Source organism: Anopheles marshallii, chromosome X, assembly GCF_943734725.1.
Source record: "Anopheles marshallii chromosome X, idAnoMarsDA_429_01, whole genome shotgun sequence".
NCBI lineage: Eukaryota > Metazoa > Arthropoda > Insecta > Diptera > Culicidae > Anopheles > Anopheles marshallii.
Window position 1 is genome coordinate 9,324,827 of NC_071325.1, and position 23,814 is coordinate 9,348,640.

A 23,814-nucleotide genomic window follows, 5' to 3' on the forward strand; every position below is an offset into this window, starting at 1 on the left:
CGGCCGAATGCACAACTTTCAACCGCTTGTTCGAGTAAGGACGTGAGGTACGTGGTGTTGCTGGTCGTCTGAGAGACTAGTCGAGCGACAGCTCTAGTGAGATATCCTAGCGTGCGTCCCGGTGGGCGAGGACATTTGCGATCCACACCTGGTGGCCATTGGAGAAGGAAGAATCGACGGACATTCGGGAGAAGCAACACCAAAAAGCAAAACAAAACACAAAAAAAGAAACACCACAGGGTCAGACAAGCTGTTCGCAGCCAACCTCCGCTTTGGTGACTATGAAAGATCTGGCCGATCTACCAACGACGCTACACCAACTCAACGCCCAGCGCCCGATCAAAAGCAAGCGCAACCGATGGAACGTGGCAGTTTCGGACTTCGCCCGGCTCACGCATAACCCGATCCGTGCCATCGTCGAGGGACTGAACATCCAACCGAACCCGAACAAACCGCTGATCGCGCTCTCCATAGGTAAGGTCCAGCGCACCGCGCAAAATCGTGAGGACATTCGTCCGAACGGCTCCAAGAAAGCACAGTGCCGTTGAGGAATCCCAGGGAAATTCTCACACCCCCAACAGTCTTCTCCCAGAACTACTTGCGCAATCGACTTACGCGGAGTGGTTTTCAGTGATTCCCTTCTGGAGCTACCAAACCTCCAATTCCACATGCCGGTGGCGCTTCGTGTTGGTGGTGGTCGTCGATCACGCCACTCCGTTGTCCGATGCGCACACACCCGCGGTGGAGTTGATGTATTTCTAAATACCTCTGGGGGTGGTACACCCCCGTCACACGCCAAACGGCGGACCTGCTTCTGCAGTTGTCACTTCGTCACAGAGATTAGTCGTTTTCTAGCTCCCCCCCCCACCCCCCACCCCCCCTCCCAGCCCGCCTATATTTGCATAGTGCCCAAACTGCTTTGTCAGGCGGCGCATGGATACAGCGGAGGCGTTGTTGAGCAGCAGGGAAGGAGCTCGTTTCGATTTTTTTATTGACGGGGACGACACTGCGATTGGCTCTGCTGCGCCAATCGCGCCATATCGCGAAGGGTGCGCGATATAACCCGTACGCGCCCGACACCAATCGGCAACCGGATCGGACCCGGTGGGCACAAACAAACTGGTTTTCGAAGATTCGGGTTTTTCGTGCACCTCGTAGCACCGACACGGCAGGACCGTTCAAGAATACACGGCGAGGCCCGGGTGCTGGGGAGGGACCGAGCGTGATGGACGTGGTTCGTGTTCGAGAGAAAAAAGGTATTCACCAAGTAAAATCCTGAATTCCAGAGCCGAACGTCACCGTGCGACATTTCTCTGTTGTCGCGTGTTCCTCCGTTGTGGAGTGGAGATATCTTATCGTAATTCGTTCCCAACGTAGCAGACACCTTGCGCCACATTCTGATCTAGACGTACACGGTTCACGACACTGAAACTAAGAGATTCTACCGCCTCCATCCACAACTGCCGAAAATGTTTATAAAATAAACAAAAAAACACGTTCAGCGTGGAGCAGAGGGGTGGAACCTTGACGGAGTCTACCCGCAGTGCCGAACATCTTCGTTCGGTGTGATAGTGTGTTGCTTTCACTTTAGGCAAATTCTGATGGCGATGCCCAATCCAGTTTGCTCCTGTTTTCTTCCCTTCTCCCGGGGTGGAAGTCGTCCACACGTTTGGAACTGTTTTTGGGGGGCTGTTGGGGTCGTAAGAGTGCGCTTTCGTCTTTTCCGTTCGTTTCCCTCCACTCCACTTGGGTGGTTTGTTAGCTTTACTGGTCCAAAAATTTACCCTCTTGCCGTCGGCCCCTGTTGTCCATTCCTCAGGAGATCCGACCACGTTCGGGAACCTCAAACCATCGCCGGAAACAGTCGAAGCGATCCGCCAGGCGGTCGAAGACGGCACCGGGAACGGGTATGCGCCAGCGAACGGTCACCTGGAGGCGAGGGAGGCGGTCGCCCGGTACGTGCAGCACCAGGGCCCAGTGACGCCGAACGATGTGATCCTGTGCAGCGGGTGCAGCAGCTCCCTGGACCTCTGCATCTCGGTGCTCGGTGGCCCGGGCAGGAACATACTGATACCGAAACCGGGCTTCTCGATCTATCGCACCCTGGCGGAAGGGTTCGGTATCGAGTGCCGCACGTACGATCTGCTGCCGGAGCGCAACTGGGAGGCGGATTTGGTCCAGCTGGAGCAGCTGATCGACGAGCAGACGTGCGCGCTGGTCGTCACCAATCCGGGCAACCCGTGCGGTAGCGTCTTCCCACGGGCCCATCTCGAGGCGATCGTCGACATTGCCGAGCGCCATTTTGTGCCGATCATTGCGGACGAGATCTACGAACATTTCGTCTTCCCCGACCATGAGTTCCACTCGGTCAGCTCGCTGTCCAACCGGGTGCCGGTGCTGTCCTGCGGTGGACTGACGAAGCGCTTCCTCGTACCCGGCTGGCGCATGGGCTGGATCATCGTCCACGACCGGGACGGTGTGTTCGGTGAGGTGCGCCGCGGTCTAGCGAACCTCTCCGTGCGCATTCTGGGCAGCAACACGCTGGTGCAGCGCGCGCTGCCGTCCATTCTTGACAACACACCGCACGACTTCTTCGACGATCTAGTCGCCACATTGCACGTACGTTTTTGCTTCCACCAGCCAGAGAGAGTCTGCTTTCAGCACGGTTCCATCCGTTTACGTCTTCTATTCCATTGCAGCGTCACGCCGAGCTGGCGTACAAGGGGATCAAGCAGATACGCGGCCTCAACCCGATCATGCCCGGTGGCGCGATGTACATGATGGTGGGCATCGATGTCGAACATTTTCCCGAGTTCCAAACCGACCTGAGCTTCGTCGAGGCGCTCGTCCACGAGCAGAGCGTGTTCTGTCTGCCCGGCCAGTGTTTCGAATATCCGAACTACTTCCGACTGGTGCTGACCGTGCCGGAGGAGATGATTGTCGAGGCTGTGAAGCGATTGGAGGAGTTCTGCGAACAGCACTATAAGTTCGACAACGACATCCTGCTGCAGCAACAGAACGGACTGCTCAATCAGATGACACAGCTGTGAAACCACAACCGGTCGGGACCATGTGGTAGAAAGAGATTTACTTAGAGAGATCTTATCCTCACTACATATTAAGTGTGTAAGCTATCTTTCTATCTTGGGAAATAAAGGTGCATATTTTTTTCTTTTTTTACGTACGCATCTTTCTATACCGCAACAGCACGTTATCTCGCAAATTCACAGTTTGGTTAGGAAGTTTGGGAAGATATTCAAAATATCTATCACTACCCTAATTCGAGATGTTAGCTTTCGTAATTGTTTTAGCGAACCAATGATGACAAGAATTTTTCGTCTCACTCAAACTTTTCACCCGGTTTAATCATATGGAAGACACTTAAGTAGAGTGATTGCCTCTGGACATCTTGGGGTTTGACTGAGGTATCTCCCCCTTTTCCATAAAATCTCTGGATTATTGACTCCCGGTGTTTATCCGATAGATCTCCACTTGTAATTCTCCAATTCCAATGTAATTCTTCTTGATGTCAAGGTAGGCTGTACCTTCCATTCATTCAACTCATTTTCTAAACTCCTATATTTAGAGACTTTCATTCTTATTTGAACTTCGACTATCTGCAGCCATAAGTCATTTTTCCAAGGTAATACCCGTGTGCCAAACAAATAAAGTATTTGAACAGTCAGGAAGAAACTATATTGTTGCGGGCCAACGTTGCAAAAAAAGGATGTCTGTTGACAACAAGGCAGGTGGCTGTGCATGGAGAGTGCCTGTCGATATATGTGTGGTGAAGGGTTGAAGATTATTTTTATCTCCCTGCTCACCGTACCAATTCAACTGGTAAGTGTGGCTTAAAAAAGATTGTAGTGCATCAAGCATCATCAGCCATTCGTACTCGATCACGGCCAACAAGGTTCCAGTGAGGGAGCTGTATGCTACGCGCAACTTTGTCACCTGTAGCATTTACGTAATGCCTTGCCGACCCGAGACAGTGCGGCTTCGAACTCATCCACAGTATCCACCTGTGACTACCTGTTGAGGCGTACCACACACAGTTTAAAGGAAACAGCAATGGCGTGTTGATTTTTCACCTTTTTTGCCATTTTAATTTATTATACATCACTACGCTTCTACAGCTGGCCAGTCAAATGTGTGTTTAATAGTTCCCACGTAATTTCCGCCAGTACAGCACCAACGGTAGTAACGAATCCGTGCGCATTACGTTTGGATCTGTGAGGTGAAAGTTGGCAAGTCGCAATCGCTGCAGATAACGCTCGATAGTGACAACCGGTAGAAATATTGGTTTGACCGTGCGTGGTACCGATTTCAGCAAACCCTTCGCCTTCTCCAGATGGCGAAAAGCGACACTGGCCAAACTGAACGTCACCTCCTCCACGCCCTTATCGTCCGGCCGGTTGCGCACCATCCGCTCCTGGTTCACACCTTGCGCGATTAGCACCTCCTGCGGGATCGGTACCGCATTGCGGCGCGTCTGGTACGGGATCGAGCGCAACAGATTCACGATACCCTGCGCCTTGCCGAGATGGGACGCGGCATGATCGCAGTGCACGTTGCGCGTATCGTGCACTTCCAGCAACAGGTAGAGCACGCTCGATACCGCATGTTCGGCGTAATCTTCCAGCTGTTTCACCGTGAGAAAGTGCAGGTTCGCATTAGCCCGTGCGCTAACCAATCGCTGTAGGTACATTTTCGAAAGCTTGTGCTCGCGTACTGCCTGCTGGAGTTCGTGTATGACGGGATGGTCCGGCACGGATGTACCATCGCTCCGGTACAAGCTGGTGATTGTGTTTTCCCAAAATTTGAGCGGCATCACACCGACATTGCCGGCCGATACCTTCTCGCTAACCTTCGCTACCTCAACGTTGAATGCCCGGACAGCAAACGCATTGCGACGCTGTGGATTCTTGAGGAGCAGTGTGCAGAGAAAATTTTCCTTATCATGGTTCCTGCAGGAGCGAGAAATTCTTGATGGTGATATGCGTTATATGCAATCAATATGTTTGGTGACTTACCTAACAAGGTTTAGGCAAACGTTCTGTGATGCCGCATCGCTAGATGCCATTCGTTTGAGACTTCCAGCGGAGGCATTTCTGAATATCTGGAAGCACCACATCTTACAGCAATTTTTCAGTAAACTGCAGCACAGGGATTTTAATTATTCATACTGAATCTGTGGACAATAAACACCGGCTGCACTTTCCTCGCGACGCTGTCAACAATACGCACTATACGAAGGGCGATGAAACCGACAACAAAACAATCTGTTTTGACAGTTCCCCATTGGGTAACAGCTGCTGATGGCACGTGTAAAAATAGTTCTGAATGCGTGACTGCTATAGCAAACCATGCAGTAAATTTCATCATTTTATTGAATAATGTATATAATCAATATAAATCTGAGAATAACTGACGAAGGACTTTCGTTTTTCGACTAGGAGAAAATTTGCTGTACATACATATCTTCCCAATTGGATGTATAACTGAAAAATGTCTTGACCATAAATTTGACCCTCGATAATTTCTCAATAATTTAAAACTGATCAACAATAATTTGATTAACATTTTCAATTAATATTTAATCGAAATGATACAATGCATAATGCAAACAAGATAAGCATGTTGCCGACATTCTCAATGTCCGTACGCGTCTAAAGCAAACCTACACTTCCGACGACTCACCTCCATTTCCCGCCGATCCAGCAATGCTCGGTTTGGTTCGGTTTGGATCGTCCGGCTTCATGGCCGGAAATAGAAGCACCTCCTTGATGTTGTTCGAATCGGTCAGGAACATCGTCAACCGATCGATACCCATACCCCAGCCACCGGTCGGAGGTAATCCGTACTCGAGCGCTGTGCAGAAATTTTCATCCACCATCTGTGCCTCATCGTCACCGGCTGCTTTGTCTGCCGCTTGCTGTTCGAACCGTTCCCGCTGCACGGCTGGATCGTTCAACTCGGTGTACGCGTTGCAGATCTCCTTGCGCATCACGAACAGCTCGAAGCGTTCGGTTATCCCGGGAATTTGACGATGATACTTCGCGAGCGGACTCATAATTTGCGGATGGTCACAGATGAACGTCGGATTGATGCACATCTCCTCCAAAAACTCACCCACCAGTTTGTCCAGCAAACGGGCAGCCGTGCGCGGTGGCTTACACTCAACATCGTGCTTTACACAGAGCGCATCGAGAAACCGGGCCGCCTCCGGTGTGTGCAGCTCGTCCGCTGCCGGGAACTGCACCTTCAGTATCTCCTCCAGCGAGCTGATCATCGAGATGCGCTTGAACGGCGGCGTGAAATCGATCTCGTATTCCTGCCCCTCCGGACCATCCGGATGGTACTTGATCTTGAACGATCCGTGAATCGCCTTCACCATCCCCGATAGCAGCGACTGCGTGATTTCGATAATGTCGTTGTAATCCGCATATGCCATATAAAACTCGCAGGTTGTAAACTCCGGATTGTGCGTCAGATCGATACCCTCGTTGCGGAACTGGCGCCCAATTTCGTACACCCTGTCGAACCCACCGACGGTCAACATCTTCAGATACAGCTCCGGTGCGATGCGCAGAAACAGATCCATGTTCAGGTCGTTGTGGTGCGTGACAAACGGTTTAGCCGTCGCACCGCCCGCAATCATATTCATCATCGGTGTTTCCACTTCCAGGAAACCGAGTTGGTCGAAGAACCTCCGCACGTAGCTGATAATGAGCGAACGCGTCACGAAAATGTTTCTCACGTTGTTGTTCATTATCAGATCTAAATACCGGTGCCTGAACCTTGTCTCCTTATCCTTCAGACCGTAGTGCAGATGGGGCAGCATGTGCAGACACGGTGAGAGCAATTTTATTCTCTTGGCCATCGCGGACAACTCACCCTTTTTGGTCTTGCCCGGCACACCGGTCACACCGATGACGTCACCGCGGCGCAATCGTGCAGTCTCTTCGTAGAACAGTTCCTCGCTTTCGTACATGTTTGCGTTCGCCATCACCTGCAACTTTAAGCCTTCGCCGCGTAGATCGTAAAAGATCAATTTCACGCCCGACTCACGGATCGCGTGCACACGGCCGGCGACACTCACAGTTACATTGTCCAACGTTTCACCGTCTTGGAGGGCACTGTACTGTTCGATAAATTTTTCCAGCGAGATCGTGACGCTGAACTTGTGTGGGTACGGGTGCGTCTCTGGATTCTTCTTCAGTTCAGCCACTGCCGCGCTCCTTAGCTTAAAGTACTCATTCGGGGAAATCTCTTCCAAATTTTCCTTAACCAGTACCTTCTTCTGGTTGGATGCATTGGACTTCTCGGCGGCTTGTGCGTTCTTTGCTAGCAAGCATTTCTCCTGCTTTTCCTTTTCCTTCGTTTCCGCCTTAAGCCGGCGCTTAAGCTCACTGGAATAATACAAGAAGAAAAAGAGAACATACAATTTTAGTGGCCACTGTGTTTCAGCGTTTTCCGAACCGCGGGAGCGTAAAGTAATCGATTGGTTTTAGCGTGTTGAGTACATTTTCTGTCGTTTCGATTTCCATCGCACCATGGCTGTTGTGCCCAGGAGCGTTTGCACGGACGACGGAACCACCGGTACCGTCCTGTGGAGCGGATTCCATACCGACACAGTACGCCGTGCTAGTGCCAGCATAATCTTTTCGGTACTTTTCTTCGCACCGAACCACTATTACGAACTATCGTGTCGACATCCACGTCGCGATGTGCACGTGTATCCTAAGCTGTAGCGGAAAAAGAACGAGCAGAACGAAATTTGTGCGCGTATTAACATTAAACCATTTACACTTACTTCTTCGATAATTTCTCTTCACTTTGCTTGCTGTCGGCCATTCTTCACAATGGGCAGCGAATTCACAATTTACCGTTGACTGGAGTTAGTTTTAGGAGCGAAAAATGCGGCAATAACGCAGCCTTCTACGAATAACCAGATGAATAATCGAACCGTGAGAGAATGTAATGATAGACCATACACAATACCGGACGAACGCGGCGGGGAGCGCTGCGTGTATCCCTGATGGATTTCTCATGACATCTCACTTTAACACCATATTGCTGTCCCCCTTTCCTGGGTCTTGGGTTTTGTTATATGGGATCGCAGTTTGTGTTTGCCATAGGGGGCGCAGGATTTACGTAAAAAAAAAGAAAAAGTAAAAAAAGTAAGTAAATTTGTGTAAAACATCGAAAGTAGGTCAACTCCCTGCTAATTGCAATGCATTTTTTCAGTTATACAGCATTTTCGTGTGTTATTGGGCTTTTTTTCGAAGTGACGTCATTGACCAAGGAGCCGAGAAGGAGCCGAGAAGAAGCCCAACGATTTTCATACGATTTGACAGCTCGCTTGCCAAGAGGAGTGTTTCTTTTATTTTTGACGCACACCAGATGAGCTTCTGAAAAAAACGACAGTACACAAAACTGTCTCAAAATGGATGTGAAAGAGAAAGAGCACGAAAGAATGGGAAAGCTTACTTCCTTTCTAGGAAAGTAATCGTTTTGCGCGTTTTTTCCGTCAAATGTGTCGATTTTAACAGTGCGTATGTGAACTGCAGCTACGAACATAGAAATACAAATGATAAATCGAATATTTGAAATAGTTTACACTGTCTCTTCTATTTTATGTCTGTATGCATGGTTACGGAATTACGGTCTTAAAGTTTTGTTAAAAATATGCAAACTTTAACTCGGGTTCGATTTCCCGATCAAGGAATATTATCCAAAATGTTATCAAATAAAAATAGGTTTACCTTTGCTGTATAAAGCTTAACAGCTTGGTGCCGTCAAAATGTTTTTCTCTTTTTCTCCTCCCTGCGTGGAAAAGAATTTTCTGTTTGTTTAGGTGGGTGCGGGTGGTGTCTTGGGTGGGCTTTTTGCGTGCATAGGAATTTTTGGAATCGTTCTTCGAGTCGCGGAGTGTTTTGCAGGAAAGTATCATTCACCATGCATGATGCCGCACTAAAGTTTGGATAAATAGTAGGCTGTCTTCCAAGCGACTTTACCCATGCCATCCAACCAAATATACTGAAGCATGATTGCGGTTTAGGTAATTAAGCACATAAAAATTGTGTAGTTTTTTTTTTGCTGTAAAATAATCTCCATGCACTTCTTTCATTTTTTGGCATTAGTTTGGTGTGCTCTGTGTGGTATCTACGTTGATCGGACAGTAAGCTGAAACACCAAGGCGTATCGATGGATTTTTCCGAAGCATTAAAAATTCCTATTAGTAAATCGCACGCCCCACTAGCTGGTGGTGGTGTTGTGAATGGAGCGGCAGGAACCGGAAGTGGACATTCGGTCGGTGGAACCGACCAGGGCGCTGGCTATGTTACGGAGAAGTTGTACATGCTGCTGCAGCTGTACTTGCAGAACAAGGGCTGGAACCCGTCGGTCGAGCTGTTGCAATGTTTTGCCGAGCTAAAGGACACACCGATTCTGCCGAGTGCGGCATACCTGCAAGCGTTGGCGAGCCGTGTTGCGTTGGACAATCAGGGCCGGTTGGTGTTGCGCGAGACCGGTAAAATTGTGCTACCGTACGAACATTTTGCGAATGCAGTTATGTTGAAACACATGTCCGGACCGCACGGGTTGCATCTCAGCATTGAGGCGACGGTCCGCGCCGTAATGGATTCGTACACGATCGGCCGGGATAGTTTCGGCATGGAGAAGGAGTTCATTGTGGAGGTGGTTCAATCGTGCCCAAGTCCGGCCTGTCGGTACTACAAGGGACAATTAGGTGTGGGTTCGTTCATTGACCAACCATCTTTCGGTGCGAGCGGTAGTAGTAGCGCTGGAACTGGAGGTCCACCCGGAGGACCGGGAGGACACCTTAACTCGGCCGAGTATCTAACACATCTCCAACAGCAGCTAGGTCAGCAGAATGCAGGCCTTTTTGAGCTGGGTGCAAATGAACGCGATCCTTCCAAAGCATTATTGGGTCAGGTAAAACACACGAAAACGACCGCTTCCCCACAACATCAACAGCCCCACATAAATGCGGCTCTGTTCCAGCAACAACAGCAACAGCAACAACAAAATCGTGCCATCGTTCCTCCAAAAGCGCCTCCGTTCGATGGGTTTAGCAATCTATCGGCTTTTGATAAGCAGCGCATGTTACAGCATCTCCAAGACAAGCAAAAACATTTCGAGGCGGCCCATATTGCACCACCATCGCACGTCGTTGGCACAGGTGTGTTGGGCGCTGGGGTGATCAGTAAGCAGCAACAACAGCAGCAGGCCGCTACCTTGCTTCAGCAACATCAAACCCAAGCCCTGCAGTCGAGCAATGCGTCCCATCATCATCTCCACCATACACAGCAACAGCAGCAACAGCCGCAACAGCAATCACCATCACAACCACCACCAGTATCCCAACAACAGCAACAACACACTCAACCGCCCACCATTGTTGGACCACTTATACCGGCAATGATGAACCAACCGCAACCGCAACAGCAACAGCAGCAGCAACAGCAACATCAGCAGCAGCTAGCAATGCAAGCCCACCTTAGTCAGCCGCCGCTGCAGACGGTCAACATGGACACCGGGCACAAGCTGTCGGACTACATGCGCGGCGCTATCGATCCGCACGAGTGTGTGTCCACGGCCAGCAGTGAGCTGCTGGCACTGCACAACGGTGCGTGGAGTCAGGATCGGGGCGATGGTGTCGCCATCAGTCAGGACAAAATTATCCGCGCGTTCAGCGAGCTGATGCGTAACATTGCCAAGATGAAGACGTTCATACGGCCGAGCATGTGCAAACCGTACGGCAAACAGTCGGAGAGCCTCCAGAAAAGTATACAGCGTCACTGTAAAGTTTCGCTGACACCATTTTTATTCCTTTTTGTTTTCTCGCTCTATCTTACAGCTCTGTTCGACACCATCCAGCTGCTGCAGATGCTGCGCAACTGTCTTCCGGCTCCACATATACCGGTCTCATCGTGGAAGGGTAGCGAGGTATCTGGAGGCACCGAGACGGCATTGAACTAAGCTATAAACCTGAACAACGGAACCTTTACGATAAAATGTTTTAAAACCATAACTACACTAGTTGCACAAGCGGTGACATTTCGGGACTACATAAGCCCCTTTTTATTCGTTTCCTTTCCAATACTTACAAGTAAAGTTGCGACAGGCCTAAGAAATTTATGCGAACATAGCAAACGAAAAAAACGGAAGCATTTGCATTTCAAGTAGGTGAAGGCACCAACTCTCACCTTAATGGGTGTACGTGACGCTTAATCATTTTAGTTACTATATGCCCATATGAACTACTAAGATGAAAGGGAGCAACAATCTGCAGATAGTGTAACATGCACAAATCGGTGTTATTAGTATTAAAAGATATTCGCATTCTGCATGTCGAGGGTCACACCAACGCTAAAGGAAAGAGCGACAGGGTCTAGTACCACTGCCGAGTCTCTTCTTTCGCAATAACTATTAAAGAGCTGATGATGTGAACAGCTATAATGATAATACTTTCAATTATCTAGTCCTTAAAATCCCAATCGGAACAGAGGAACCGGGAGGAAATTGATTGCCAAAGAGTAAGCGCATTCGCGCAAAATAACTCCAGCTTAGCGATAGTGTTTTCCTATGTTTTTTTTGTCTAGCTTTTTAGGAACATAAACATCTTTAGCTACATTATTTAAGACTAATACTAAACGGTACAGATAAGGAGAGAACAACACTAGCGTAATGTATCCGTTCATCAGAAGGGATGAACATTAATGCGTTTTCCACGGTACACGATGCCCCGCTGTTGTGCGAACACGGCGCAGTGAAACGACATCCTTGCTGAAAATACTGATGTGATTATTTTCAACTTTAACCTCGTCCTGTCCATGTGCAATACACATTTTACACCACTTTATCATAATCTCCGGTCTTTTGGGGGCGACTAGCGCGCGACCAGTGCTCATGTGTGATGATACAGTAATAAAATAAAATAGAATACAATAACTTCAAACTAATTTCTTTTTCTACCGTATGGTCAATCCTGGACGACCTCAAGTTTTCAGTCTGAATGTGTTACATGTAGCAGATATTGATTTCGATTGGTTTTTCGTATTAACCTAAATTCTCATGATTAAACATTAAACATACTTATGAATCTTAAATTAGCGGTATTCTGTATTCAAGTTTAGTCTACAATTCTTCAATATATAACCGGCATACAATCTAATTCGTACAATAGATATAACCGGCTGGATGATAATGGGGACGGTGCTTTACAGTTATTTTTATAAATATATTTTTACATTTATTTCGTTTACTACATTAAACAACATATAGGGACCCAACGTGAAGTGCTTCACAATTAATTTACAATTTACTGCAGGGTAAACGATTAACCGATTCAGTTTGCTGAACTAAAACTAAACATAAATATTGCAATTCATATTGTTCGCAAGGTCTGATCATCGTTTGCCACTTCCAACGATTTCGGTATTACGCCTTTCCGTGCCGGCAGCACCTGCAACAGCGTCGGTTGCCACTCCTTGCCCATGTGCACACTATGCAATATCTCGAACACCTGATTGATCGTTAGGATAGTGCGCGTCTTGATAACTAGATGTTCGGCGAGGGGTAAACGGGCGTGCCGGATACCGTGCTGCTGCGCCAGCTGGTAACAGTGGCCCTTGTGCTGGTTGTGATCGACCAACCCACCGATCACGTACACACACCCGGTCTCGAGTCGATCCAGCACATTGTCCGACTCGCTCGTCAAATAGACCAGGCTGGATGGTTTAAACAGTTGCATAAAATGTTCACTGCTGAACCGCACGTCCCAGTGCTGGTAGCCATCGTTGCGTGCCAGATGTCGCTCGACCGCACCGCCCTTCTCGATACCGACAAAGTGCAACGGAATGGGTCGCTCCGACCGGCGATTAAGTGTGTAGATGCGTAACAGCTGCTTCACACATTTAGCCACATCCTTGTCTATCATCATCTGGTCGAAGCTAAGGTCTACGGCAATTTCTATTGTTGCCTCAGTGTAGCTAGGTTTATGGCGTTTCAACTCCTTACGGCTTGGTCCGTTCCGAACCGGCAGTCCTTGCCGGACGGCTTCGATACGCTTCGTTCGCATCTTTTCCTTTTCCTTCAGGCGTTTTTCCTTTTTCTTCTTTTCCCAGTTTTCTAGTTTGAGCAGCTTTTTCCGTTGTCGCTTTGAAAGTTCCACCGGCGGCTGCGTAGTGTTAAGTTGATTGTTTTCCTCTTGCTTTTCTGCATCACGTCCTTCCGGGTCGGATTGTGGAATCTCGGGTTCTTTGTCTCCGTCCAATACGGAAGCTATTGACGTTACCGAACAGTTTGTGGATTCCATTTGCTTCGGTATGATATCATGGTCGACAGTTGGCACTTCTTTCTCCGTATCATAATGGGAAATATTTTCCATAACTTGCTCTCTTGTCGAGTTGTTTTTTGTAACCGTGGGAGATATGGTCAACTCAGAGTCAACTCAAATTCACAGGTACAGATATTCGAAAGCTTCTCTAATCCGGAATTAGATCCTTTCTACCACGTTGTTATTGGTAGTTGCTTTGCAGATGCGGTTGGTATTCTGAGTTTGCCTATAGTACCTTTAGAATTCTTCTCATAATTGATGGGTTGATTTTTCTTGCATGTGAACCTAAAATTAGTAAAAACGATAGCAGCTGCTAGGTTTAATGCTATTCTTCAAATAAAATACAACGTAGTTTTGAAAAAACAAATTTTGCTGGTACTATAGATACAATGTTTCCAATTTGCATTTGCATCTTTGTTGACTAGAATTACCGTATGATATCCACGTAGCTTAAACAATTGTTTCCTTGGCAACTATACAGATTATTGACACGGCCCACTGTTGTATCTGTAGCGGCACCGGTCCTCACACGACAGGAACGAGACAAATCGCATACGCCACCGTTCCCCCGTTAATAGGATTGACTATCCGGACTAAAATATAATCAATCAATCAATACGGCCTGGTCTGTGGTAACGGGAAATACTACACGGTTTAAATAGTTAATTTCTTACAACGTTTCTCTGGTACAATCAAGCAATAACAAATACCATATGGTGGAATATTTGACATCCAAGAAGGCATTTGACAGGTCCCAATAACGACCCATCAAATCAAATATGACAACCATGTTTATACCAAGGTTTACAAATCCCAAAAAAGTAGCAAGCTGGTTACATATAAAGAACACCGAAATACATGCAGAGAAAAAGGGATGGAGTACAGAAAGACAGAGAAACAGAGGCATCACTGTCTCCAGGTAGGCCGGTACATCGTCTTCGTCTCATTGATGTTCAGTACAATTCTTATGAACTCGCGTTTCAACGAAGCGGCGTTTTTTTACATTGTTGTGTTTTTCTTCTGCTGGTGAGGATGTAATGAGGTGGTTATCAAGGTTGAAGATATTCAAAAGTTAAATCAGATTACTTTGTTAAGTAATAATGTAAGCGTATTAAAGAACTTTTGGTTCAAATATGTGCAACTGTAGGAAACAGCAAAAAAGTCATTCAACCAACGGTTAAATATGACCCAGTTGATTTTTTTTATTTTCTTCCTTCAATTAAATCAATGACAGATGGGCCCTATCCGTGGCAGCCCTGGCAGTTGTGAAATGACAGCATTGAGGCGAATGTGTGCGAAGGCATAATGAGTCTGTATAGGTATAGTTTCATTGCGGTGCTCACTTACACAAACGAAGCTTGTAATTAGCACAGGCAAAAGCGAAGCTTGGAAAAAAGAAAGTACAACTTACTGCCAACGGACAACACTTGCACTTTTGTTTCTTATTGGTTGTTATCGCACCTGAATATCCAGGACGTCCGTGATTAGTGAAGAAGTTGGCTCGGCTAGTTACAATAGCTGATCTCACGTAGACGCGGCATAGGAACATAGTTGTTTGTGTTAAGAACTTCGGTTTGTTTATCTGCCAGCGTGCTGCATCCGTGGAATCGTTTGCTCATTGGCGGCGTACGACTCTGTCAAGCTGGTCCTAAAGTGTTCCATCTTTCGAAAAGGAGCGTTCACGGGAAGCGAACGATAGGGCGACATAATCACCATGAGTACGACAACGCTGCCTGCAATTTGCAAAGACCTGGACGGTGATGACCGATGGTTAAGCATCGTAAGTAGCACACTAACCAGGACGGAATCGGTCACTCCACTGACCTCTACCATCAACAACTTTTTTCAACCGATCATCAGTGTTTGCATCTTACCCTGTTACTGGGAAAGGTGCTTTCTGGGAGTTTGGCTTCGATACCATCCCACCGGCTAGGTAACACATTCATAGACCGTTTGCTATTTTCTATCATTTTAGCACAAACGTTTCGTCGCCGAATGCAAGGAGAAAGACCCGGACGTGATGTTTATTGGTGACTGCATACTCGAGTCGCTGCAGTTTACCGACTATTGGAACCAGCATTTCGTACCGATGCACTGCCTTAACTTTAGCATACGCTCCGACCGCACGCAGAATATTTTGTGGCGGCTGCAGAACGGTGAGCTGGACAATGTGCGTCCGAAAGCGATCGTACTGCATGCTGGAACGAACAACATCGGAGATTCGGCCGAGGAAGTGACAGAAGGCATCCTCGAGCTGGTGCGGACGATTCGCCAGAAGTTGCCTGATGTGTACATTATACTACCGGTAAGTCGATAAGGTGCGACCCGGACACAAAATCCCATTCGAATCAATCCCCCGTACGCGGGACTTGTTTTATCTATCCGGCTACGGGTCAAGTAAAAGAGAGCCAGAAATGGCTGGCCTCTTGAAGTTGTTGTTATGCCGAAAAGTAAAAGTCGATAAGTTAATTCTGGTGCCTTAAATACTATTGAATCCAAACCGCCATTAGGATAGTCTAGTGGCCTATTTTTAGTGGCTATACATCTTCAAGAGCTCTTTGGCTTTTTTGACTTTAATTTAAATTATAACAAATGGAAAATGTTCAGTGATTTTTCATAAGAATTCTCACCTAGGAGAGCACCCAGCTCTGTTTTGTGTTTTGTACATGTGTCATGTCCTGACTAGCATGCAATCTCCCAAAAGAAGTGATTGATGGTGCTGGCAAAGAATAATTCGAATGCTGGGGATAACGTTGATATCTTCGCCTTGTTTCTAAAGAGCTTATACTTTCCTGTTTTTTTTTTTATTTTGTCCATTGCTTCTAGAAATACTTGTTTTACGTTTGAAATTAATCATATTTCATTATGAATGTATATTGCAGACATTACTACCCCGTGGACAGCAACCGAACGAGCTAAGGGATAAGAATGATCAGGTGAATCGATTACTCCGCGAACGATCCATTGGAGTCAACAAGGTGCAGATTGTGACCGTTGACAATGGGTTAATACAAAGCGACGGTACCATCAGTCATCACGACATGTTTGACTATTTGAACCTTACTAACGTTGGCTGCAAAAAGGTGTTTGAACCGGTTTGCGATCTGTTACATCAAATTCTCACGGAAAATGAAAGGGAGCGTGATCTCACACCATCGGAGTAGTTGCATGGACCAGGGAGTGGGCTAAAAGGAAGAATCCATAACAAACCCGCCTTAAAACTTTCCACTACCATAGCGCATCAATGATCAATGCTTTGTTGTATGAATTTGGGTTTTTTAAGGATGGTTTTTGTGTTGCTTCTAGTTGGTTGGGTTTAATGAGTTCTTCCATTGTTTTGAAATTTTGCGCTATCTGAAGATTTAGTTTTGAAGTTTTTTTTTATAGTTTTTTCTTTGGTGATTTACTACTTTTTCGATGTTGTTTCGAGAACAACGATGCGATGTTATTCAATAATAAGTAAAATGTAATGATTGAAAAAGATTAGGCGTGAGGCAGTACCAAATGATCGGTAGTTTACAAAAAGCTATTATTCCATTACGGGCAAAACACAACCCGGTTGATTTCATTATGCCGGCGAAGGAAAACACCGCTGGTATATTATTTCTTACTTGAACGTAACTATGCGTACTGTAGAACAGGACAGATACTAGAATTTTTCTTACTGTAAGTAATATATTATCTATTTTATGTTATTATAATTGCTTTTACGATTATTGCTACTTTTGTAGTTCCTTCGTTTTGTTGTTATGGGAAACAAAAAGACTTGCATACTGTATAAAATGCTTACCCGTACGTCAAAATATCTTTGGCAGCTATGAACGGGTTTGTTCGGGTCAAGAAACATTAGGGATTAATGCATCACATGAAGAAAAACTGGATGCTTTAAAACAAGACCAAATTAATGATTTGTTTTAGCCGATATACAAAAAACTCCACTCAGTAAAACAACATTTTCGTTCGATTATCTTAAATTGGTTTGTTCAAAGCTCGGGTTGTAGTTAGCATGGGAACGTTATTTTTTATTTACGATTATTTTCTTTTGCAATTAGCATTATGGAGCTTTTAATGTATACATTAAACTATTACATTCCTTCTAAGGCGAATTCGAACATCGAAACAAAAAAAAACAAACGACATGCGCGTGTGAAAGCATTCGAATAATGTAATGATCTCATCTTGAACAGTTTTACGTATGCTTTATTCAATACTACTTATTTAACGATAACTTCCTTTAAGTGACCGCTTGCATGCACGGTTTGCAATGGTGTTATATTCGCTTTATTGTGTTAAGAATTGATATGTGAACAAAACAAAACTGATGCAACCTTAGATGGATGTTTCACATGCGTACATTCCAAAGGATCATAGCTGCGTTAACTATACAGTTTGTGATTTATTTTTCTTAATCGTTGAAAGAGGAAACCATCAAGTCGTATATACGACATGAAATTGATAACAAAAAACCAACCGAACATCGTAAATGGCTAGCTGATAGCACTGGAAAGTATGGCAGTATTGTAAAGCTATAAAAAAACAAACTCAATAAAAAGAAGCAACTTTACTGAATTTGAAGCTGCGTTAAACTACCTCTACCTATCACCTACATGTGACGGCCAGATCACCGATCCAATCAACCACTCGGAATCCAGAACTCCAGGACAACAATTACTGTGCTTCTCTGCATTTCATGTCAGAATCGTAGGAGTTCATGGATATTTGAACGGAATAAAGGAGCCAGAACATCTATTACACAGATCTGTAGATCGTTGGAGGTTCATGAATCATCAATAGTCCTTGAATCGCTAAAAGAATAAAAGGCAACTTTTGGTTAGACTTCAAGAAGAATCTTTGAGGAATAAGTCACCCTTTTCGAATCAATAAAAAACAACATTTTAACGAAATTGATCGCGCCCTGGATCTTTCTTCAATGGAATTCGAACCATACGACAATGCGTAATACTGTAGAGTGGAAGATGTCTGCACGAGATCAGCCGAGCTCGCCTTAGGGCTGTAACGTTTAATGGGGGACGGTCGTTAATGTTGCAACATATGGCATGTAGAAGATCAACATTCGTACAAGATTTAGAGAACACATAGTCGGTGATTGGCCTTCTTCCTTTCTTTCTTAAAAAGGGCCAAGTCGGGAGTACTAAATCTGCCTCCAAACATGAGCCTGTGGAAGCAAATGCGTGGTGTTGTTGGTTGACTTCGGTATATCGAGCATCGAAGTCAGCGAACAAACCGCCGCACCAAACTTCTTGTTCCAAGAAACAAATTTTCTCAGTTGAATGATGTAGACTAAATCATCGGCGCTGGTTTACCGCTTATAGAAAGTTGATGTTTTTAATTTTTAATGTTATCTTTAATAATGGTAGTGGTGTCTCTATTTGGTATATCACAGCTGAAGGTTTTGGGGCAATTATTGTCACCAGTATTAATGATTTATTCGCTGAAACGCGTCGACTTCCGGTGGTTGATCGATAAGAAGGCATTATGCAATGGATAAGCGAACTTTCATAAGTATCTTCTACATGAAGAGTACCGGTGAAATCGATAATCGACCGAGCACGTGCTGGTGAATAATAATAGCCTCTTTGTTGACTGTATTATGAACTTAATTTAAACAGAATTATTCTTTGTAGCCTAAAGGCCCTGCACCGCGTAACCTAGATAGGCAATCTTTGTCACGGGAAGACGGCGAATGAGATTTGATCGATCATAATTTTTATCTTAAGATAATACATTTTCCCATTAGTCTTGTTTCTGTATTTCTGATTTGTGCTGCGGCATCAGCATTATCTTAAGCTAATTCTTACAATGTCAACATCACCACGATTGGTGAAGTAAATTTTCATTTGCACCTAATATGGTCCCTATCGCAAAGCCGACCATAGCCCGGCTCTTAATCAGATCTTCCGTTGAAGTTGTTGCTCGGGAAGGAGCGAAACTAACCAACGACCAACGTACCAACGCCATTGTGGTGGCAGATGTCACCAGTATGTTTCCTTCAGATTGTTTTTTTCGCTTTGTTCTGTTCCTGTCTTGTCGGTTGCAAGCCATAGCAGCAGTAAATAATTAATTTTTAATTTACTCGCACGCCATTGGTGAATCTACACGCCAGTTGAAAACGTCTTGGTACGGGAGGAACAGAAAGATAAAGGCGGCTTGAATTGTCCTGCTCCGCTCGGTTCTGAAAATGTATTTTATTGACTGTAATATTAACGCACCTGTCGTGGGAAGCGCATAACCTTATCAAGGTCCATGAAAGGGCCGTTTCTTTCACGAGGGGCTTGGAGATTCTGTGCCGTTGTTTTTGAGCTCCCTTGTGCTTTAGGCCTAGCGCTTTGTCTGGTCTCGCGCCATCTTTCACAGTGCGTGTTCGTGTTAAAAATTGAGAAGTTCTTCTTCATCCACAACACCCTGTGTGTCATACCAGACAAAACACCCTGTTGATTTAAGAAGTTTCCTCTTAATTGCTGGAACAGGTTGTCTAACACACTGGCTAATGAGGTGAAGGTGCGTCACGCGGGATTTTGTGCATCGTTGTCTATACATGGAGTCGTGTTTTAAAAACTTCTATAGTCGTACTCAAAACCTACAAAGTAGAGATGGGAAATAAAATTACTTTCAAGGATTTAAATCCTAGTTAAAGAGTTAGAATAAACATTTAACTCTTAAACTCACTCTTCAAGATTGAAATTATTTAAAGTTAAAGAGATAAAGGTCGACGAGAAGATCTCTTGTGGGAGGTAACTCGCGATTTAAATCGTGAGTTAAAGGTCACCGTGAAGAATTTTATCGCGAGTTAACTCCCACAAGAGTTAATTCAAGATTGGAATCGTGAGTTGGAGGTCGCCGCAAAGAACTCTACTGGGAATTTTAAGAAGAGTTTAATCGAGCAAGAGTTAATTCATGATTTAAATCGCGATTTAATGGTCGCCGTGTAGAACTCTTGTGGGAGTCGCAGTGTAAATCGTTGGTCGCCGTACAGCATTTATTTGCGAGTTGACTGACACTGGAGTTAACTCGCGATTTAAATCGTGAGTTAAAGATCGCCGTGAAGAATTAAATCACGAGTTAACTCCCACAAGAGTTAACTCACCATTTAGATCGTGCCTTGAAGGACGTCATGAAGAGTTAAGTCTTAATTTATTTTGAATGATTCAATTCTTTGTGAATGAGTTAAATCACAAAGAGTCATAAAAAGTCTTTTTGGAGATTTAAATTAACTCACTCCCTAGAAAGATTTAAATCATCCATGCTCATTACGACCATCAGTAATTCGCGCTTAAGAGAAACATTTTCCTCATGAGGTATGCCTCGGATATTCAGTCCTGGACTAACGTCATGCAAAGACGGATACAATGAACATGGCCTTAACTTGTGTAAAATTAAGCAAACAAAAACAACAAGTATATCTCTAATGAAATGAAGCTCGAAGATCAATTCCCATTTCTAACTGGTCCCCACCTAGCTTTTGCCGTACTTGTGCTTGTAAGCTCTTAACTAAATTGCCGTGCTCGATATGTACCTCAACGCTCAGCACGAGTGGTCTATCCTGCGATATGGATAGTTCCGGGATGTGTTTTTTATTCCCCCCTCTAATCAGAAGTGCGATATTTCCTGCATCCGTAATAACGACAACGGTATAGAATGATTTCCATTGGTTTGTCTAGCGAGTTGAACAAGCTTGATTGAATTTAATTCCAGCTTAACAATGCGAAAAGTAAAACTTTCTCGTGCGAGCACGAGATCGGATCGGTTCGGGGGTTAGTTTATTCCCGGGTTATGCTGCACGGAGGATTGTCGGGAGTGGTGACCACAGTTTATATATAGCCGGCAAGATGTACCGAAGAAATAGTTTCCTGTGCCGGGGGGAACTTCCTCGCCATTCAATCGAATCCTTTTGCCAAAGGGACGAAGAAATGATGTTTATGGTTGGTCCCATTTCGCTTTCGGATAAAGAAGCCATGCGAATGAACTGAAATCTAAGCGATTTCACTTCCCGTCCATTGCAGGTTGCATGCGCAACCGGCGAAAAGAGGGAGGGTGAGAAGGTGGACAGGCAAAACGTCAAAACTACCAACTCTTTCCGGCTAGCCCCGGTTCCAATTGTGCAGTTTCGTTTCATGCAAACCCACCGGCAGTTCTAACAGTAATCATAATAATTTCATCTACTCGTATGCTATTTTGCATAAATTTAATTTAACTTCAGTATTATCATCCATCTTGCCTGTTTGCAGTATCTGCCATTTCGGTCCGAGAACAGCTGCTACGGACCACCGTCCATTGTCTGGGTCTTATGTGAGTCCCCCCCCCCCCCCCACCGTCCCCTTCCCACAGTGTCGCGAACCGTCGGTAAGGTTTGCAATGCGCCAGAACCTTTCGCTTTCAATAGATCTCACTGCGAAAAGTGGGGTGGCCCTCCTTCGCAGTTCTTCAGCCTGCGTGTGGTTTATGTGTTGGACGGAAATTCGACACTCCTTCCGTCGTGCTCGGTGGCTAAGTAAAGTTTGTTGATTGTTGATATAAATATGCAAAACTACAGTGTTCGATGTATAACTTTGCGATAATGCATTTGTAAAACATTAAACTTTTGTCGTTGCATTCTGTTCATATAGTTTAGCTGAGTAAGGGTTTTGATCGATATTCAGCTCAAGATGGGTAGTAATGGTTTGGTAGTAAAATCCCGCAACTGAGCTATGCCATCTGATATAAAGACGACGGCTTTTTAACTGCAAGACAACAACTTCACTCGAGATATCTATTATTGAGATATGGTAGACAACGAGCTTAACTTTGATTTGAAGTTCACTATTGGAATGAAGTTTGAAGTTTGAAGTTGATTTCTTCTTAAAAATAGACATTCACGACTCCCTCTTTAGAGTTGCAGTATTGTCTATTGGTGCTAACTAGAAGTGCTATATTTTTGACATTAAACAGACGAACATGTTTGAAGTTGATTAAAGTCACAAAGCGATCTAGCGGTGCAAGATGGTGCCCGATGTCTGAAAGACATCAAAAAGCCTCCCGTGAGATTACTACCGTAACGGGCAATCGCCGTAAACCAGCATTCCCGTGCACTGTCTTTACCTGCAGTACCTGCTATTATTGCCCAACAGTGACGGTGACGCAAGACAAAATGCTTCGGAATTGACAGGTTGAAAAGACGTCGGCTTGGGACGCCGATGCACAAATGGCTGTGGTGGCAGCGCCCGCCCATTTTGCAGTGGCAGTGACAAACGAACTGAATAATGAATCTTATAATTTGATTTGGTGTCAAAGCGCAGCACTCAAATAGTTGCAGTTGACAGTCGGGTCCAAGGCATGATCGCGGTACCTTTTATAGTCGCTTTTGCTTCGTTGCAGGGAGGCGATGAAAAAAGTCCATGCCGAGTGCAACCAATGCAGGCTCGAGCCGTGACGTCTGGTTAGTTAACACCCTCCAGCAACAGCAAGCAACATGCCGGAATGTCCGGCAGAGTAGGCGAAGGGACAGAATATGGTGGTAATTTGCGCCGGTGCAATTACTCGCTATTGACGAGTACGTAGCAACTTTTTCAATTAGAAGATTGCAGAATTCTTAAATTAATTTCCGGTCAAATCTTTTCCGTTTTACTGCCACATCGGCAAGCGTTCCGAGCCCCGAGGATGCTGCTGGAAGGATGTTATCCTATTCCACTGTTGCTTCGGAATGGGGACTTATCCCACGATGCGCTTTGAGCACTTCCACCGCATCTGAAGTTTATCTCTCAGCCGTTCTGCGCTTCGCATGTCTTTCGCGTGATTTTTAGAGTTTGTTTAACTGTTGAACGCGATGCAACGAAGTAGACCGTAGGGTTCGAAATTACCTTACCAAATATATAATGACTACAAATCCCAACCGGTGCGGCATGTGATGTACGGTTTTTGAAGTATTATAATTTTATTTGGCGGACCAGTTTACTTCATAACTGAGCTTTTGCTTCAACAACATCAGATACTTTCATATTCTTCCAAAATTCCAAAGTTCCTATGTATAATGAAAAGTAGCAAATGTATCTTGTCTGTCTTCTTCAGGAGGACATCTTTGAAGTACAATTTACAGCAGTTTATAGTTCACGATTGACCAACGTCAAATGCCAGGTGATGGTGGATGGAAAACTCTGAGGGCTCTTGTCTATCACCAAGGATCTGCGCTAAGGAGAAGCTTGTCTACACTTCAACCTAACGCTAGAGAGGACCATCCGTGACTTGGAGGAGGAAACTTCGGGAATCGATGCGTTGAAAGAAGCTGCTACAATGTAGAACTTCCAGTATAGTTCCAGTACTCAAATACGCCTCTGAGACATGGACTTTGTCTGACGAAGCCCTCTTAGCCGCGTTCCAAAAGAAGATGCTCCTGTGGGCTTGTTACGTCATGAGAATGACACCAGACAACCTTGCCCTTAAAGTCCTTTTAGATC

The 23,814-nt window shown here is 45.4% G+C and overlaps 6 protein-coding genes across 6 annotated transcripts; 3 read left to right on the forward strand and 3 right to left on the reverse strand.

The window, feature by feature from the left end:
• Positions 1–281: 281 nt before the first annotated feature.
• LOC128719627 (tyrosine aminotransferase) lies at positions 282–3,050 on the forward strand. Its single transcript, XM_053813258.1, has 3 exons — positions 282–474; positions 1,820–2,619; positions 2,700–3,050. The coding sequence occupies exons 1-3, from the start codon at positions 282–284 to the stop codon at positions 3,048–3,050; spliced, it is 1,344 nt and encodes a 447-aa protein (XP_053669233.1).
• A 1,106-nt stretch (positions 3,051–4,156) lies between these two features.
• LOC128711614 (NADH dehydrogenase (ubiquinone) complex I, assembly factor 6 homolog) lies at positions 4,157–5,134 on the reverse strand. Its single transcript, XM_053806498.1, has 2 exons — positions 5,034–5,134; positions 4,157–4,967 (listed from the first exon to the last, which is right to left on the reverse strand). Exons 1-2 carry the CDS (start codon positions 5,132–5,134, stop codon positions 4,157–4,159), a joined length of 912 nt encoding a protein of 303 aa, XP_053662473.1.
• A 546-nt stretch (positions 5,135–5,680) lies between these two features.
• LOC128719034 (lysine--tRNA ligase) lies at positions 5,681–7,857 on the reverse strand. Its single transcript, XM_053812657.1, has 2 exons — positions 7,817–7,857; positions 5,681–7,412 (listed from the first exon to the last, which is right to left on the reverse strand). Exons 1-2 carry the CDS (start codon positions 7,855–7,857, stop codon positions 5,681–5,683), a joined length of 1,773 nt encoding a protein of 590 aa, XP_053668632.1.
• A 1,353-nt stretch (positions 7,858–9,210) lies between these two features.
• LOC128709720 (uncharacterized) lies at positions 9,211–11,007 on the forward strand. The gene is made up of 2 exons (XM_053804733.1): positions 9,211–10,813; positions 10,886–11,007. The coding sequence occupies exons 1-2, from the start codon at positions 9,211–9,213 to the stop codon at positions 11,005–11,007; spliced, it is 1,725 nt and encodes a 574-aa protein (XP_053660708.1).
• Positions 11,008–12,415: 1,408 nt separating this feature from the next.
• LOC128719045 (tRNA methyltransferase 10 homolog A) lies at positions 12,416–13,417 on the reverse strand. Its single transcript, XM_053812669.1, has one exon. It carries the CDS (start codon positions 13,415–13,417, stop codon positions 12,416–12,418), a length of 1,002 nt encoding a protein of 333 aa, XP_053668644.1.
• Positions 13,418–15,080: 1,663 nt separating this feature from the next.
• Positions 15,081–16,530, forward strand: LOC128706954 (platelet-activating factor acetylhydrolase IB subunit beta homolog). Its single transcript, XM_053801902.1, has 3 exons — positions 15,081–15,146; positions 15,342–15,671; positions 16,249–16,530. Exons 1-3 carry the CDS (start codon positions 15,081–15,083, stop codon positions 16,528–16,530), a joined length of 678 nt encoding a protein of 225 aa, XP_053657877.1.
• Positions 16,531–23,814: the final 7,284 nt, after the last annotated feature.

What these genes read in the sequence shown, in the direction of transcription:
- LOC128719627 (XM_053813258.1), top strand. Translation starts at nt 282, where the DNA reads ATGAAAGATCTGGCCGATCTACCAACGACGCTACACCAACTCAACGCC. An exon ending in GCTGATCGCGCTCTCCATAG is followed by an intron (nt 475 to 1,819) that starts GTAAGGTCCAGC and finishes TCCATTCCTCAG; the next exon opens with GAGATCCGACCACGTTCGGG. An exon ending in ATCTAGTCGCCACATTGCAC is followed by an intron (nt 2,620 to 2,699) that starts GTACGTTTTTGC and finishes ATTCCATTGCAG; the next exon opens with CGTCACGCCGAGCTGGCGTA.
- LOC128711614 (XM_053806498.1), bottom strand. Translation starts at nt 5,134, where the DNA reads ATGTGGTGCTTCCAGATATTCAGAAATGCCTCCGCTGGAAGTCTCAAA. An exon ending in GTTTGCCTAAACCTTGTTAG is followed by an intron (nt 4,968 to 5,033) that starts GTAAGTCACCAA and finishes TCGCTCCTGCAG; the next exon opens with GAACCATGATAAGGAAAATT.
- LOC128719034 (XM_053812657.1), bottom strand. Translation starts at nt 7,857, where the DNA reads ATGGCCGACAGCAAGCAAAGTGAAGAGAAATTATCGAAGAA. An exon ending in GAAGAGAAATTATCGAAGAA is followed by an intron (nt 7,413 to 7,816) that starts GTAAGTGTAAAT and finishes GTATTATTCCAG; the next exon opens with TGAGCTTAAGCGCCGGCTTA.
- LOC128709720 (XM_053804733.1), top strand. Translation starts at nt 9,211, where the DNA reads ATGGATTTTTCCGAAGCATTAAAAATTCCTATTAGTAAATCGCACGCC. An exon ending in GTCGGAGAGCCTCCAGAAAA is followed by an intron (nt 10,814 to 10,885) that starts GTATACAGCGTC and finishes TCTATCTTACAG; the next exon opens with CTCTGTTCGACACCATCCAG.
- LOC128719045 (XM_053812669.1), bottom strand. Translation starts at nt 13,417, where the DNA reads ATGGAAAATATTTCCCATTATGATACGGAGAAAGAAGTGCCAACTGTC.
- LOC128706954 (XM_053801902.1), top strand. Translation starts at nt 15,081, where the DNA reads ATGAGTACGACAACGCTGCCTGCAATTTGCAAAGACCTGGACGGTGAT. An exon ending in ATGACCGATGGTTAAGCATC is followed by an intron (nt 15,147 to 15,341) that starts GTAAGTAGCACA and finishes CTATCATTTTAG; the next exon opens with CACAAACGTTTCGTCGCCGA. An exon ending in ATGTGTACATTATACTACCG is followed by an intron (nt 15,672 to 16,248) that starts GTAAGTCGATAA and finishes TGTATATTGCAG; the next exon opens with ACATTACTACCCCGTGGACA.